The sequence below is a fragment of the Pteropus medius genome, unplaced genomic scaffold (assembly GCF_902729225.1).
Source record: "Pteropus medius unplaced genomic scaffold, Ma_sr-lr_union100, whole genome shotgun sequence".
NCBI classification, from domain to species: domain Eukaryota; kingdom Metazoa; phylum Chordata; class Mammalia; order Chiroptera; family Pteropodidae; genus Pteropus; species Pteropus medius.
In genome coordinates this window covers 46,518,730-46,537,496 of record NW_024344378.1, presented here as the reverse complement: position 1 = coordinate 46,537,496, position 18,767 = coordinate 46,518,730, and the positions used below count along the sequence as shown (strand labels likewise).

The following is an 18,767-nucleotide window of genomic DNA, read 5'->3' as shown; positions in this document are numbered from 1 at the left end:
CAACAAGGTCTTCTTTGCAATCAAGTTGTAGCTCACATTTGCACACGACTTTACACTTTCCAAAGTTACTAGAAGAGGAAACTATACTCTAGAAGACAATTACTTGTCTAGAATGTCACATGAAAGTGGCAGAGTCCACGTTTTCTGACCCCTAGGCCTGGAGGTGAGTTACAATGCTTCTATACTAATATTTATATTTCTCCTGCAAGCTTGTTTCCCTTTCAAAAAGGCAAATATTTAAGTGGGCAAAAATTATCTATGATTAATAAAATCCTATCATATATATTACTGTATATTATCTATCTTCACCATAACAGCATGAGTAAGGTTGGTGCCCACAATTTATAAATGAGGAATGTGAGTGCTAGATAGATAAGATTAACAAACATTTCTGTACTAGGTACAAAAATTCAGTTCCCTAGTTACACTAGAAACATTTCAAGTGCTCAATAGCCACATGTGACTAATGACTATGATATTGGACAGTGCAGAAATGGAACATTTTCATCAGCAGAGAAAGTTCTACTTGATAACACTGTCATAGGGATTTCTCTTGCCCTCTTTGCTAATCCTCCTTATCCTAATAGTTGGATGCACCTGAATTTCCAGGTTCTTCGGCAAACTTTGATCACTGTCCTTCTGTGCCATTGCTTAAAAATTGGTGATTTTCTCTGATCTTCCAAACTCCCTTTTCAGACTCTTCTTCGGCTTCATCTACAATTGCACAAGGTTTCATTCCTATAATAAATCTTTTATTCCATAATATTCATGTAGTTCTGCTTCCCCAATTGAACCCTGATACAAACAGTATGTAGGATACGCTATTATTTGCATAAAAAAGGAAAAAAGATTATGTATTCATACTTGCTTATGAATGCATTAACTGACTATCTCTGGTAGGAAACAAAAGAAACCAAGAACAATGTTTGCTGCTACAGAGGAGAAATGGGTGGCTGTGAAATAGGGATGAGAAAACTTTCCTCATATATTCTTTGCTTTGGGAGTTGAACTTGTGAATGTATTATCTATTCAAGACAAATAAAAACAATTAATGTGCAATCGCGATACCTTCTAACGGCAATGAAAAGACTGTAAAATGATAATTCACAGGAGATCAATCTCACAGATGTCCATCTGTAGACCTAGCTGAAAACAGTTATCTTTCAGGTTGGGCATCAGTAAAGCCCTGGCACACTCAAGGGATTAGGCATTATTTTGTTAGACTTTATTGACAGGAAGAATATGATTCCATATACTATCATGGTGGAGGAAAACAATAACCTCAAACCCCTGACCCTAAAAAATCTGCCCACATATTCAGAGATGAAATTATAGTAAAGGGGAAGATAACTCTACTTAATGGCTTAACGACACTTTTGGATGATTAGTGTATGCTTCATTAAAAATGCAATTGGATGCTTATTAATGTTTCTGTACATGCCATCAGTGCCAGAATATTTAAGGTACAGAAAGGCAGAGAGACATGCTAACATAATGGGGACTGAAAAGTCTTTTCAGCTACTAAGATGTTTGGGAAGGACTCTGGCTATTTGAGTCTCCAATAAGGCCTTCATTATTATTGGTATTTGGTTTGCCTGTTCAATCTTTTTTTCTCAAATTATTTACATCATTAAGATGTAAGTAAGGTTTCCAGTATCCTCTGGATGGATAAATGGGGAAAGGGCTTAGTGGTACCAATCAAAACGATTCTCTCACAAAAACTGAACCACTAATATAGGGTATATTTTCTTCTTCCCTAAGCCTAAAGGGAAGGTAGTGAATTACTACTTTAAGATGGGCTGGAATAAAAGGCTTCTTGTGCTTCTTTCCCGTATTCTTTCCTCTATTCTAGATTTCATTAGGTTATAAAATCTAATTGCTAAAATAGTTACTTCTCTCATCTTGCAGTGGTCAGAGGAGAATCCAGCCATAAATAGCTATGGTAACCCAAAGAATGCTATGGAGCTTGCAACTAGCCTTATTGCTATGACCTGCCCCCCTTGTTCCATTTCAGCTTTTTTCCTGCCTCTACCCTCCAATTTTAGGGTTAGATACAAGAGTTGAAACTACTGAAGGATCCATAATACCTATGGACTGCCAATCCCACATAAGCATTAATTGTGGCTGTATTAGATCCTATATGAATGAGCCCTCTATCCTCAGTGTCTGGTGGAAGTGTGTGAAATTAAAGTTCACTGGTACACAACATTCATAGAGCACCGTTAGTTCTAACATGCTATCCATAAACAGGGAAAAGAAAAATAGGAGAAAGAAGTGAAAGTTAAAAGGAGTGAAGAAGAGTGAGTAGAAAAATATGTGTCAAAACTTAAAAAAGTGTCCTGGAAAAGTTTTCCTTCATTAACTATTTTAACTTATTAGATAAAGCAGATTTGTTCCATCTGCTCCACATATATACAAAATCCTAGTGTTCCTCCTCATTATCTGAATCCCAAAACCTAGTACCTTCAATTTTAATTCATTTAGCCTTTTCACTAAAAAGAGTCACGAGTACAGAAATTCAACTTGCTCTCTTACTCAATGCCACTGAAAAACTGTAGTGGCTGAGATGCTAGCAATATCTTCTTCAGACAGGGAGAGGAAGATAATATGGTGGCAACAAAATTAAAAGCTACATTTTATCAAAAGAAAATAATATTTTCTTTACTATGTTTTAAAAGGTGGGGTAAACAAAGTATTTATGGACTTAAAACAGTATTGTTTGAGCTCTGAGAAATGATATCTAATGGCATAATCTCTCATTGGTTAATTAACAGAGCTGAGAGAGCTTTGATGTGTGAATTTTAAATATTAAAAAGGCCTTTTAAAATTCTATACCAATGCTTCTATTGAGTTTACCAAATCCCACACTTCAATTTACAATTATTCTATGAATTATAGACTTTTGACCCTTGCGAACTTGATATTCTAATTGACTTGTAGGTAAAATGGGTAGATATTCCACAGTTCTGAGACACAGATAAAGCAGAGTTGTTAGGCTGCCAAACTGATCACCAGGGAATCAAATACAGTTTCTCTCCTTTTCAATTTCTAATTTTACTTATCTTATTCAACTTGAGAATAGCCCTATTTAAAAAATGCAAACATTAATTTCTGTTTTAAAAACACAGTATTAGGCAAGATGGTTGGAATTATCATTGATTAAAATACCTTTAGTTTTTGACAACATAATAATATGAAAGCACACATCTTAAGTTTTCTCATCGTTAAACTTTATATAGGAATATATTAGTCAACTTATAAAATTTTACTAACAGAAAATCTAAATAGAATGAACTCTTTAGATAACACACACGCGCGCGTGCACACACACACACACATGCACACACACTGAGTATAATGCCCTCAAGGTCCATCATTTTGTCGGAAATGGCAAGATTTCCATCTTTCTCATGGCTGACTGTATATTCCACTGTACGTATATACCACATCTTCTTTATCCATTCATCCATACTTGAACATTTAGGTTGATTCCATATCTTGGCTATTGTGAACAATGCTACAATGAACATGGGAATGCAGATATCTCTTTGAGACCCTGGGTATACATGCCAAAATGGGATTGCTGGATAATGCCATAGTTCTATGTTGATCAAAGAGTACCAAGTTTCCGATTATAAGATGAATAAGTTCTGGCAATCAATATACATCACGGTGATTATAGTTAACAGTACTGTAATGTACACCTGAAAGCTGCTAAGAGTGTAGAGCTTATATTTTCTGACCACAAAAAAGAAATGATAATAATGCTAGGTGATGGGGATGTTAACTAATCCTATTGTGGTGATCACTTCACAATATATGTGTATCAAACCATTACACTGTACATCTTAAACTCACACAAAGTTATACATCAATTATGTCATTAAAGCTGAGCAGGGGGAGAACAAATTTAACGAATACAACAAGAAACAGTAAAATAGGCTTGTACTTCTGTTATTTTAAAGAGAACTTCTAGCCCAAGAATGAGGGAATAAGGAAGAAAAACATATTATCATAGCTAATATATAGCTAACAATCCCTTGTCTACATGGTCAATTATTCCGACTTAATAAAATCTGATTCAGTATTGTCTTACTATTTAAAGGATACTTTTTCATCTTTATTATACTTACTATACTTTTCTATATTTTTTCTAAGCTAGTTCCACGTCAACTAGCTTGAACACAGAAGAGAATCAGGCCTCAGAACAGCCAAAATGCTACCAAGTTAATTCACTTAATTCACTCAATATAGAATGACCACCTAAGTCAGTGGGGACGGGGGCAATACAATATCCCAGTGATTTCCCTCAGAGCATTTACAAAGAAAAGGAGTAAGAAGAATTCAGAGAAGAGATTAATCACTTCTTGTTGGCTGGGAGTCAGAGAACTTGGTTATTAAAGGCTTCATGGAAGAGCTGACATTGACAATTTTGACATGAGGAAACTGAAGGTTAGGAAAAAAGGAGAAAGGCATCTTAGGTAGAGGAAAGATGAGCAAACACTGAGATGGCAAAGAATGGGGCATAGTTAAGGAAAGAGCAAAGGAACACAGGGTACAGGAAAAGTAGGCATCACGTAAGAGAAAGAGAAAAAAATCATTATTTATTTATTTGTTTGTTTGTTTGTTTTTTAGGTGAGGCAACCCTTGGTTGACCTCACAGATTGCGAGGACCTTGTCAGCTTACAATCTCTTATTTATTATTTTTTTAACACCTACAGCACCTGATCTTCCTAGGTGGTCTCCCATCCAAGTACTAATCAGGCCCGACCCTGCTTAGCTTCTGAGATCAGACAGGATCAGGCTTGTTCAGGGTGGCATGGCTGTAGACGAGAAAAAATTTAAAGGTAGATAAAAGCAGACCAGACTTTGGAGGCATTCAATACTTAGGTTTTCACTTAGACCTTTTACTACATTAGATAGAGTTCTCAAAAGCAGAATTGAAAAGTAGGGATGTCCTAAGAGGCTGACAGAGGGCATGGTGGTGGTGGAAGGAGCTTTAACAACAGCAGGAAGTGATGATGAATCTCAAGTGCAATGACAGAAAAGTGACCAAAAATGACACAACTCAAAATGCTATTTTAGAGGGCTATTTAGCATCAGTATTATGCAGAGCCATATTAGAGCATGGGGTAAAAAGAAAGATAAATAATACTGACTCCATCTTTACTTAAAATTTTGATAATTTTGTTCATCATGTTTTTTTATTAACTTTAAGAAAACAGTGCATTAAAATATTATTTATCCTGACTACTAAGTTTAGGGACACCCTCTTAAAATTTGCTCCTGAGGCAAGTATCTCACTTTTTTGGACAAAAGCGTATGCATGTCAGAAGTTCCTAAGAACTATTATTGTACAATAATTGACTTTCAGACTGATGACCTTGAGCCATCAAAAAATTTTAAAAGAGGATTAATTCCTATTACAAATGTTTAAGAGGACAGGGAAGTGCACAATTTATTTTTAAAAGATTCCTTCTATAATGTTATTAAAATAATATGACTTCTGGCCTGTCTGGAGGGAAGAAGCTTAAGTTACACAGAACATTCATTTATGTGAAACAGAGTGACAATATCAGATAATAAAGCTTTCTGATGTCTAGGTAGAATTTAAGTTTTAGTCAATGTACTAACCAAGTACCAAGTACTCAGTGAGCTCTTCAACTGAAACAGAGTCTATATGTAAACCTTCCAGTGTTCTTTGAATATTGTGTTTCTTAAGGTTATCCAAGGAAAATATAAGCTCTTTGTGAAAGCCCTTCCCACATTTCTCTGATCTCATTGGGGTTACTTTTTACCTCTCTTTGGCGGACGCACATGATACGTTAAGTCATTAATGACCAGCTTAAAGTCATCAAGGAGGAGGAGGTCAATCCCTGTTGAGGCAGCGACGCGAACACCATCTGTGAAAAAAATTAATGTGAAAATTTAAACCTGTCATATGTCCATAATTATTCAAGAATGGTCAAGAAAAAGCAATCCTCAAAATAGATTTTAAAAATTATATCTTTTAAGTTTCAGTTAACGTTTTGCCTTATCTCCAAGTCTATGCTAAACAAAGCTTATGTTACCTGAGGTTTTTTGTTTACAATGGCCTCAGGTCTGTGAAAACATAACAATATGCTTTTCTTTTCTGGTAGAACTTCATGAACAAGTGAAATTAACAGCTGTATAGGCATCAGTTGGAAATCCAGGGTCACTGGGAGACCTGCATGGATGTCTTGTATCTGTCTATGATGGAAGTTGGTTGAGTAAAAAAATGTTTTTTAATATATGGTACTTTTCAGTATGGTCAGTGATCAGATGCCAGTAATTTGGTAAGTATGAATGCTAGAGTTAGCAAAGTATACCAACTAATTATATTATTAGATTAGTTGAGAATTAAATATACGTAAAATATTTACGGCATAGAAACATGGCAAATTGGTAACAACTGGTGAATTTAAGTGAAGGGTAAATGGGTACTTACTGTATTAATCTTTTAAGTTTTCTGTAGGTTTAAAATGTTTCAAAGTAATAATGGGAAAAAATGTAAGGCACTTAAAAAATAATTGGTAAAATGGATGTCATGTCGAATGGGAATTAGTGCCTTATTTCATATACTTTGAAATTATACATGGTTTTATTTTGGTAACTTTTATGTGAAAGACATCAGAAAATCTAAAAAGAAGTCCTAACTTTTCATATCTCCAGGGATGAGGGCACAACTACTGGAAAAATTTATTCTATGCCTAAGGTAATGATAAAAAGTCTTAATAATATAAAATGCTCATGGCATTATATATGAGGTGCCTATGAACGAGACTCCCTGTATATATACATTTGCTAAAACTAAACGATTATATTCTGAGAGCCGCTGGGAAAAAAATCACCTTTTCCTCTGACATTTGCTGAACAAAAAACATTTTCTAAAGAGTGTGGGATTCTTTTGCAACACGCACACACACACACAGAAATAGTTTTGGGAGAAATGGGTGGTGGGGGGAATTAATAATAAAGGTGACTGTACCAGGTGAATAGATCGCAACTCTGTCAATCCCCCGATCCTCTTCTTGTAGTTGTCGTAAAAACACACCAACAGAGTCTGAGATAGGTTTGAGTGTGAACTGGCAGCGTTCACGCCGGGATGGTAGCCTCACAGATATCACAGGTAACCCATTTTGATACACCACTGTCACATCTGAATGAAAAAAACCCACAATCATATAAAAATTAGATTTCATTATAAGTTACATATTTATTATTATCATTCTTATATGGGATCTATTTTTATTAGTGTGGTTTAAAATGTTTAAGAATATGCCCATTAGCTTTAGTTGAAGGTTATTCTAGGAACTGGCTTATGAAAGATCATATGGATCACACAATTCACTTTTCAGAAAAATGAAAACATGCAAAAGATTATCTTTAAGTGGATCAAGAAGCTTTTTTTTAGAAATTAGAGGTAAAGTTCTTGGTATCGGTGAAGATAAACTCTGGTCCATTTAGTAATATTTTATTGAGTAGTCAGAAATTGCTGGGTGACTCCATAACCTGTAGGAGGTGGCTCTTGGGAGCCAGAGGTTTCAAGAATCCCTGGGGAGTGACAACTTAAAGTACACCAATAAGTGAGATTAATTGAAGAAATGATTTAATTTTTTTTCCCCCGTCTACCTTCCCTCTCCCTCCTCCCCTCTGGTAACCACTAGTCTACAGTCCATGTCTATGAGTTTCTGTTTGTTTGTCCTGTTCATTTGTTGCTTTTAGGTTTATATCCCACATATTAAGTGATATCATGTGATTTTCAACTTTTTCTGTCTGGCTTATTTCACTTATTTCACGTATCATTATTTCAAGGTCCATCCATGTTGTTGCAAATGGCAGTATTTCATCTCTTCTTATGGCTGAGTAACATTCCATTGTATGTATGTACCACAGTTTCTTTAGCCAATCATCTATCATAGGACACTTCGGTTGCTTCCATGTGAGATTCTTACTTAAGGATAGTAAACTCACATTTATAGTACAATATTACATCTAAGATGCTTGATAACTAAGTATTTTCTTATACAATATGGACATATTATGACATAATCAAAAACAATTCCTTTCACGTTCTCCTGAACATCTTCCTGAGATTAGCTAGATGAATTATTTGGGAGTTTCTAACAAAAAGTTAAGGGAGATATTATTATAAGCTATAAAATTGAAAGGATTTTCTACAACAGAATGGTACATAGTTCCTTATTTCCTTACCTTTTTCCTTAATAGTCTCGATTTATAGAGTCTCAGTCACTAAAACAAATGTCAGAATAATTCTCTTTCAAAGTAATTTTCAAATGAATTTTTTAAATAATTAAATTTTGAACCAGACTTTTTAACATAAGCAACCAAGTATTTAAAGATGACTGGTTAGCACTGAGGAAGGAAAACAGGCTTTGGAGTCATATCTGGGCTCAAATTCTAGCTCTGTATCTTTGGGCATATTATATGACTTCTCTGAGCCTCACCTTTCTCATATATAAAATGGGTTTAATCCCTACTCAATAGAGCTGTCATGAGGAATAAATATAATCAACCATTTAAAACACTTAGCACAGTGCTTGATACATAGTGATAATGTTTATTTATTTGCTTTTTTAAAGACTCAAAAGGCACATTCTATGATGTTTCTAAGGATTCCTATCCCTTAAAATTGATGAGTTGAGATGAAATGTATATAAAGTTATGGAGATTTCAAATGCATCCAATTTTCCACAATTGTAGTCATTTATATCTTATTTCCTTACCTATTCTAGTAATTTATAAAGTCTACAATGTATACGAAAGCCTTGCACTAAATTCTTTCATGATTTAAATTTTAAAAAGGCATAGTTTAGGAATAACAAAACACATTCTTATTTTAAATGGATGTTTGATGAGTTCTGACACAATAATCAAAATTTCCTTGAGTACCATCCCAGTTAATCCCTGGGCAACCACTATTTTTTGTCGCCACAGATTATATTTAGTTTTTCTAGAGTTTCATATTACTGGAATCATATATATGTGCTCTTTTGTATCTGGCTTCTCTCAGCATAATGACTTTGAGATTCATTCATGTTGTGTACATTTAGTAGTTCATTCATTTTCATTGCTGATAGCATTTCACTGTATGGAAACACCCTAATTTGTTCATTCATCTATTGCTTGATATCTGGGTTGTTTCCAGTCTTTGGCTTCTATGAATAAAGCTTTTATGATGATTTACTTACAAGTCTTTGTGTGGACATATGTTTATGTGGTATATCTTTTCTCATTCTTTTACTTCAACCTATCCACATCTTTAAAGTGGGTTTCCTGTAGACAGCATATAGTTGTGTCTTGCTATTTTATCTGACAATCTCTGCCTTTTGATTAAAGTGCATATATCATTTGCATTTAATAAATTATAAACATGATTGTGTATAAGTCTATCTTGCTACTTAATTTCTTGACCTAACTGTTCTTTCTTCTACCTTTCCTCTACTCTTACCATCCATCCTTTAGATTAACTGAATCATTTTTTATGATTATGTTTAATCTCTACTATTGGCTTATTAACTATACCTTCTTATGTTTTTAAGGGCTACTCTACAGCAGGTGTTGGCAAACTTTTTCTGTAACGATCTAGATGATAAATATTTTAGGCTTTGTGGGCCATAAGGTCTCTCTTCCAACTACAGAGTCAGCACTGTGGAGCAAAAGCAGGCGTAGGCAATATGTAAACAAATGCACTTGGCTGTGTTCCATCAAACTTTATTTACAAAAGCAAGCAGTGTGCTGGATTTGGCCTACTGGGTTTGCTGAAATCTGCTTTAGGTTTACAATATACATCTTTAACTTATCACATTTAACTTTCAAATAATATCATGCTACTTTTAGGTATATTGTAGAGAATGCTATAACAATGTACTTCCATTCCCCCTGCTTTATGCTATTGTACTCGTATATTTTGTTTCTATATGTTATTAACCACATAATGCATAATTTTTTCTTTGACAATTGATTATATTTTAAAGAAATTTTAAGATGAGGAAAAATATCTTTTACATTTACACATATTTTACCTCTAGTGTTCCTTATTCCTTTTGTATGGATCCAAATTTCCATTTGGTATTATTTTTCTTTTGCCAGAACTTCCTCAAACCTTTCTTGGTGTGGCAATATATTCTCTCAGCTTTGGCAAGTCTGAAAAAGTCTTTATTTCACCTTCATTTTTGAAAGACATTTGTGAAAGACATTTTTGGTGTGTAAAAAATTCTAGGTTGACAGATTTTTTTTCCTTTCAGTCCTCTAAAAAACTTATGTCTTCTGGTTTGCACAGTGTATGATAAATTTGTGTATATATTTATCTTTGTTCCTCTGTATGTAATATATCTTTTTAACTTTGGCGACTTTTAATATTTTCTCTTTGTCACTGGTTTTCAACAATTTGATTATAATGTTCCTTTCTATGGTGTTCTTTATGATTATTTTGCTTGGGAATTATTAAATTTTTTAGATCTTAGGGCTCATAGTTTTCATCAGATTTGGAGGAATTTTGGCCATTATTCAAATACTTTTTTCTGTCTCCTACCCCTCTTTTGAGATTCCAGTTACACTTTTATTAGACCATGCGGTACAGTCTTACAGGGCACTGAGGCTCTCTTCATACTTTTCGGGTTTTTTTCCCTCAGATGCATTCTGGATAGTTTAATTGCTATGTACTTCAGCGTCACTGATCTTTACTTCAGTAATGTTTCATCTGCTGTTAATTCCACTCTCTTTATTGTTTTTCACTTCAGATGTATTGTCGCCTCTATAAGTTCCTTTTGTTTATTTTTATATCTTCTATTTCTCTTTTTGCTATGCTTATGTTTTCCTTAACTCCACTAAATATAAAGAGTATATTTATAATAACTATTTTAAAATCCTTGTCTGTTAATGTCATCATCTCGTAACTTCTAGGTCTATTCTTCTGGTTCTTTTCCTGCTTTCTCAGATTCCTAATAATTTTTACTAGAGGTTAGACATTGTTAATTTTACATTGTTAAATGCTGGATCTTGTATAGTTAAGTTACTTGCATATTACTTTAATTCTTTTGAATTTTTAAAAAAGTCTATTAGGATAGATCTAGAAAATCCTTTATTTGAGGGCCAATTTGGTCCCATTTCTAAAGTATGGTTCTTTTAGAAGTCTCTACTGTATTCAGTGAGGTCTCTCCTCTCCGGCTGGAGAAAAGTCAAAAGGTTTCTTGCCTTGTATGAGCACTGAGAATTATTCATTTTACACTCTTGGTAACTGTTTTCCTTGGCAGTTGTTCTGGCCAGGTTTTACGGTTTAGAATTTAGCCAAAGCCTCAGGCTGTGAATTGAGGCAATGTGGGGTTAATCTCATCTGTTTCTCTTCTCTCAGAGATCACTGTTCTGTGCTGTTGTCCAATGTCGAAAAACAGTTGTTTCACATATTTTGTCTGGTGTTCTAGTTGCTGACAGGAGAGCAGCAATATCCATGGTAGTTAACTCTTTGTGGACACGTGATTTGAATTTTTACATAAAAATTAAAAAGGAGCAAAGTCAAAAATCTCTACTTCTTTATTCCTCACAAAAGGGTCATCTATGTATCTAAGGAAGAAGAGGCCAGAAATAGTAATATGAACTTAATATACAGCATGTGCTATCTAAAGTTTTCAATATCTAAAGGTATTTGAAATTTTTGTCATTTTCTTTTGTATTTCTAAAAGAATCCTTAGCAATCTAGTGTTTCCTTAAAGTCAGAGACACTAAAATGAATATTCCTATCTCTTTTATAGGCAGTGATGATGATAAGCTCATAAAATTACTTGCATATTACGGCATAAAAGGTGATTAACTTGTTCACCTGCTATTTTTCTCCTCAATTATTCTTTTTCCATGTGAGAAAAAAAACTATTCCAAACTCAGATTTCAAAAAAGTAGACAGTGTTGAATTTAAATAAAAGATAGGTATCTATGAATCTTAAACACAAAAAGTATGGAAAATTTCACTAAAACATTTTTCACAGGTAAGAGCTTAGGAGTTACTGTTTTAAAATAACTGAGATAAAGTCAACAGAAAATAATTAAGGTCTTTCGCATCCACTTTAACTTTCTTCTTTAAAGATCATGAAGCTGTTCAAAGGAATGAAATATGAAAGCTTTGAGGAACTCTGCAGGAACAGCACATTTCAGAACTGATAAACCTTTATTATAATACTGCTTTTGAAATAAATCCCCAGGTCTCCTTTTTTCCCACACACGAGATTGTAATGTAAATGTTAGTTTTCTTGGTTTGTAACCAAAAAAAGAACAATTACCAAATTCCTCAAGTTTGACAATATATAAGATCGCTGCTGCTTGTAGTAAAGTCACAATGGGCATTTACAAGCTAATGAGAGTTGTCAGCTACTATTTTTTTAGACAAATATTCTTTTTAAGTGTAAATTTTATCAAGTGACTTGGGTCGAGGTTTTTTTTTTAATCTTTTGCTTTGATTTCCATTTCAATAAAATAAGAAATAATCTGTTCCACAGCAATGTGCTTCAAAGAAACCTAGAAATATGGGGCATCCAATATGAATCCTGAGAGACAGAACATGACAACAGATTTAGGCATAAAAATAAAAAGGCAAAGAATTTTCCTGACTAAAGGAAGAGCAAAGAAAACAAGACATTTGGGGTAAAAGAAGGAATACATTAAAAAAAAATGCCTTTGGTGCATCAAGTATAAAAAAATCATAAAATACAAATACTTGTTATTTATCCAATTGTTAAAAAATGCTTATAAAAATTCATAGTAGGACATTTATTGGTGTTTAAAATAATGGGCAAAATGTCCTCTAAAATATATCATCTTATGCTCTTGACTGTATATATCTTAAGGACTTATTCTGAAAGTGAACAGGTACAATAAGGAAGCACCTATGAGGTGTTTTCTGTAACGCTACTTAGACCTGAACTTTATATGATGGCTTATGATCTTGCCATCATCTGTTTCTTTTCTCCCTCCTTTCTGTAATATTCTACATCAAGAATGTGAAATATAATCAAAGAATTTAAATGTTAGAAGCACCAGAGAAATGATATAGATTAATGCCCTTCTTTTACAGCTAAGAATAATAAAGTCCAGCTAGGTTAGATGATGGTTCTAAGGTCATATCATACAGTTCAACCCAATAGCTAGGCTTTGGAGGTCATTATCTTAATGTAGGGAGGAGGCAAGAGAAAATGTTAATCAAGCTACATTCAGAGACTGCAATATGCTGATCAGTCCTGCAGCCAGGCCAGGAGGACACCTTCAGAACAAAGGAAGATTTCTGCAAGGATTGCCAACAACCCATGGGGACATCTGTGAAGGGGAAACAGGAACCCAGAATCCTCCCCTATGGCTAAAACTCAGGGAACCTAAGGATTAAAGGCTTGGAATTGCCAGAAGGCCTTTCACTCCACATATTCTTATCTTTTCAAACTACATACTCTTCTCCTTCCTCACTTATGTCCATATCGAAGGAAATGGGAACTAAAGAATGACATATAAACTGAATTCCCTGAACACTCAGGGTCCCTCTCAGTTCCTTTACTCTGTCTCTCACTGTCCCTCTCACTCTCTGCTTCTGTGAGGAGACCACTGTCTGTCTGTGGAGTGTTATCCCTTTTCTAATAAACTTTCCTTTGACTCCAACTTTGCCATGTGTATTGAATTCTTTCTACACTCACCGCCAAAGGACCCTCTTCCTTCAGTGCAGGGCTTGGTCTCCTCTCACACACGAGGAAATTTGCCCGGTCCTGCATCAATCTGACTAAAAAATTGTTTTCTCTTAAGTCACATAAAACATTAGGTTGCTAAATTCAGTAGGAATTTTAGCCCTTAATTTGTTTTAGTAGCATCTAATGATGTTAACCACTCCTCCACTTTATAAAAAGCTTTCCTTTTCCCACACTCTCCTGGTTGTTTTTACCTTTCTGTCTATACCTTCTAATTTTTCCTTCATAGGCTCTTCTTACTGTATTCATCCCTTACAAGTTTCTAAGTGCTTTGTCCTAGGCCTCTGTGCTTCTCAATCCACATACTCTCCAGTCAATCACATATTCTTCCAAAGTGTCAGTTACCATCTAAATGCTGAAGTCTCGAACTTATATTCAATTTTCTGCTGGACAACTGGGTTTCTCACGGGCATACCCGAAACTCAAAAGTCCTAAAATTAAATTAATCTTCCCAAATCTACCCATCTCTGACATTTCTCATTTCAGTCAATAACACTACTACTATATAACTATTGCCCAATCCAGAAAATTGTCTGATATCCTTGACTACTTTGTGGATGAAAAAGAGGCCACATACTAAACCTGACAAGCTCAAGAGAGGCCTGAAGGGAAGGCCTTACAAACTCAGAGACTGAAAGTAACCACATATTATGGTCTGAACATAAAAATTTCTAACTAAAAGTGGGTCGTGGTGGGTAGTCACTTTCTAGGCCTGTAGCTTCATTGACAAAGGTCAATCTTTACCTTAAGTGAGCCTATCTATTGTCTTTTTGCATCAAACTAACACACTTTTGAAATGTCACAGTATCTTTTCCAGACCCAAGGCAGACACCTGAGCACCACAGAACCCCTCTTTGTTATTTTGTTGCCCGCAGACTCTCTCTGTGCACTATAAATGTTCCCTATCCTGTACTCACCAATGTAAAAAAAGTATGTGTCTCTCCATTTTGCCTTTTATCCAATCCCAGAGATTTCCTTGCTTTGCTTTCTCCCAACTCCTTAATCTACCACCAGTGGATTTCATGTAACCCTCCTTACATCTCCTCTTTTTATTCTAATGTATAAAATAAGCTGCAAAACTGCCATTCTCTGGAGTATTTTCTCAATCCATTGAGATTTTGCTTTTGGGCAATTGTCAACAGCATGGCTCAAATAAACTCATAAAATTCTCTACAGGTTTGGACGTTTCTTACACTGACTACTCTTAGAGCCAGAACATGACATTCCTCATATCTAATCAGTCGGCACATCCTTTCATTCTATTTTCTAAAATCTCTAATCTCTCCAATTCACTCTACTACCCCATCTTTGTCCAGGCCACCACTACCTCTTTCTAATATCAGCTACACTGTATTGCGACTCCTTACTTCATTCCAGTCTTGCTCCCATTCAAAAAGTTATCCACACTGAATCAGGGTAATCTTTATTTCTCCAAAGGAAACCACTATCCTGAAGTTGGTATTTGGTGTTTATCATTCCTATCCATCATATACATACATACATACATACATACATACATACATACATACATATATACATACATACAGGCAGATACACAGACAGAGACACAGAGACACTCCCCCACCCCAATATGTAATCTGTAGTATCGTGGTAGCCCGCCTCTGAGATAGCTCTATATGATCCTTGCCTCTAGGTATTCACATCCTTGCGTGGTCCCATCTCACATCAAGTCAGGGCTAGTCTGTATAATCAGTAGAATACAGCAGATATAATGGTGTATAACTTCTGAAGCTATGTCATAAAAAGCTGTGTAGCTTCTGTCCTGCTCTCTTGAATCACTTGCTCTGGGGGAAGCCAGTAGTCATATCATAAGGACAGTCCTGCAGCCCTATGGAAAAGCCAACATGGAGAAGAAGAGGGGCCTCCCACAAGAGCTGGCACTAACTTCTCAGCTATTTTAGTGAGCTACCTTAGAATTGGATCCTCCAGCCCCAGTCAAACCTTCAGATGATTGCAGACCTAGCTGACATGGGATTGCAACCCCATAAGACCCCAAATTGCCCAGCTAATCTTTCCTGAATTCAGAGTCCACAGAAATGGGAGATAAGAATTATTACTGTTTTAAACCACTGATTGTTATAATTTGCTACGCAGCATGGTTTTTGCACGTATTTAGACTTTACATAAATGGTCTCATCATATACAACCTTCTGCAATTTGCTTTTATACTCAAAAATGCTCTGAGATTTATCCGAATTGAATCATATTTCTGGATCATTCACGTAAAATCCCATGTATAATTTTATTATAATAAATAGACTACAGTTTATCCACTAAAATTTTTTTTTCTTTCCTATTATAAAGAAAAAGGCTAAGAGAGCAGCGCTCTTCAATGATTTTAGTTTCTGATGCAAATTTGGCCAACTTTTTTCCTTCATTTTAGAGCGTTATATTCCACATTTTATTCCTTATGCCATCTGGAATTTATTTTTGTAAGGTCAATTGTAACAGTACCATTTATTGAACAGTCTGCCCAATGTTCTGACTTACAATGCTAATTCTATCATGTCAAATTTCCATATATGTAATAAGGTTTTACCTGATTCTACTGTTTTGATTATTATGGTTTTAGAAATATATTTTAATATGTGGTTTATGTAAATCTTTCCCCCTTTTCTCCCTCAAATTTATCTTAATGTGTACAGTTTTTATTCTTTCATATAATTTTTAAAATAAGTTCATCATTCCCTGTTGGGGTTTTGATTAGCACTGCAGTGCACTTTATTTATAAATTCATGTGGAAGAAACTGACAACTTTTACAATGTTGTCTTCATATTCACTGACATGGTAACTCTTCATTTATTCCTATCTTCTTTTATGTCCTTCAATAAAGTTTATTCTCTTACACATTTTTTCAAACTAGTTTCATGCCTAGATACCTTCAAAATAATTTAGTTTTAATAAACACTTCTATATTTATAAATATAATTCCAAAATTCCATGTTTTTCATTAAATTATGATATGTTAAACTAAGATTATAATTTAATATAATAAACTAAACATTATTTAGGCAATAGTAAGGCCATTCCTTATACATAATGGCAAAAAAACTCCTTGGAATTTATAATTAACATGTATAAACCAAATGTGCTTGCTTCCCAACAATCTCAGAAGACTGTACTTAAATATGTAAAATAAATAATTAGAAATATCTTTAAATTATTTAAAATATATTAAAAATACTAAATCTGTCACTTATTAACATCATTTGAAGTATATTCATTTTGAAAAACACATAAATATTTATGTAGAAAATCTCTTTCCATATCAATATAAGAAAACCCAATTATATAATCATAACTTCGGTAGGTTGATAAATTCAGTTGTTTGGGTCTTTATAACCAGTAATATAAATTAATTTTAATTAAATCAACTACATATTCATCGTATACTTCAGGTGAATTAGTATTTGTACAACAGAATCTCTGTATAACTATGTAAAAAACTGTAATGTTATGAGGCTTAAATGATAAAAGTTGTGAAAACAAATTTCATAAATCATCTTTTAATATATGGTATTATTAGTCTTATGTGAATAGCTGTACAACCTATGTACCTTTTGTAATTCTGGTTCTTTTAAAATCAGTTTATGAAAATAATTTCTCATAAGTATTTGTGTGAAGTAAAAGGTCCACCCATCCCCTCCTTTCATTCATCTACTCATTCTATTGAAAATTAAAGATTTCATTTTGCTTTTGTAAAAATGAAATCCTTTACTAATACAGTGGTCTAACTCCTTTTACTTTTTAAGAATATTGTTTTTGATGGTTCTGCTGTGAAAGTCATTAAACATTGACTCTTAGCCCACTTTAATTTCTGGTGGTGAAACGTGGAATCTGATGAAATATAGATTCCTTCCTTATCCCTATTTCCTGAAAAAAACTCAAACAATTTATACATAAAAAATTTAGATATAATTTATTTTCTTGAATCGGAAACTGATTTACTTCATACAGCCTGCTATGGACTGAACTGTGTTGCTGTGCCATCCCCCTCCTAAATTTAGAGGATTTTAGCAAATATAAACACACTGATTATACATTCAGGTAATTAAACAGCTTTGGGGAGGGGATTCTGATAACACTGCAAATATCTGTACTGATTAAATACAGTGGACAGTAGAACTTTCACAGTTCATTTGGGGTTTCTTCAGTTTCAGGTATCTTTAATATTGCAGGATGCTCTTTCGATGGTTGCTTTACCTATGAATTAACGTTTATAAGGTTGAAATTAGAGTTCTATCACACTAAACTTTATATACAGAGGAAACATATTTAATAACCAACCCTAAGCAAACAATCTAAACTGTAAATGTGCAATACTAGGTAAGAGAAATGACAAGGAGAGTAGTAAACATCTTCACTACTGTAAAAACAATCAAAACTGAGATTCTATTGTCAGTTTGCAGCATCGTGGACATTTATAAAAGACCATATATAGTCTCCAAGCATCTGTTCATTCTTTTCTACATCAAAGAAGAGTATTACATCCCTGAGCCTAAGGGAAGAAAAGACAAGTAAGGGCAGGAGGACTCAGACTTTGAATTGTTTGTCAGGCTGGAGTGTTTGATCATTATCCATGGTATGAAGACCCAATGATTATGAAATACCAAAGATAGTACTTCTGTGATCTTCACATTAACTATGTCCCAGGTTTTAAAAACCAGATAGTAATATTCCATGATCTATGAAAACTTGATGGGTCTTAGTTTTTCTTACTGATTTCTCCTCTGATTTCACTAGATTCTCATTCAAATTTTATTTCTCTTTTTTAGTACCCCTTCTCTCTCTGACGTCAAGCCAATTTTAAGTGAAGGAGTGGTTTGTAAATTTATATATTGATTGGGGAATGGAAAACACCGAGGAAAAAAATTAGACATAAAAAATGGATTTGCCAAAACTCACCATCAGAGGGCACAACAGTACTGCAATAAACAACTCCCAAATTCTGCCAAGAAGAAAGCCTCTGGTGAACCTAGAAAATT

The 18,767-nt window shown here is 34.2% G+C and overlaps 1 protein-coding gene and 1 non-coding gene across 3 annotated transcripts in view; both read right to left on the bottom strand.

The window, feature by feature from the left end:
- The window catches only part of MCU (mitochondrial calcium uniporter), a 158,225-nt gene that overhangs the window by 10,498 nt on the left and 128,960 nt on the right, over window positions 1-18,767 (bottom strand). For both annotated transcript variants that reach the window (XR_005654789.1, XM_039872087.1), the window contains 3 exons: window positions 18,688-18,757; window positions 7,010-7,180; window positions 5,799-5,903 (listed from right to left, as the gene is read on the bottom strand). Coding sequence is in view for 1 of the 2 variants with exons in the window: in XM_039872087.1 (XP_039728021.1) it covers window positions 5,799-5,903; window positions 7,010-7,180; window positions 18,688-18,757 (346 nt within the window). In the remaining variant the exon portion in view is untranslated. The remainder of the gene's footprint in view (window positions 1-5,798; window positions 5,904-7,009; window positions 7,181-18,687; window positions 18,758-18,767) is intronic.
- LOC120609902 (5S ribosomal RNA) lies at window positions 4,713-4,831 on the bottom strand. Its single transcript, XR_005654853.1, has one exon. It is a non-coding gene; the product is annotated as a 5S ribosomal RNA (ribosomal RNA).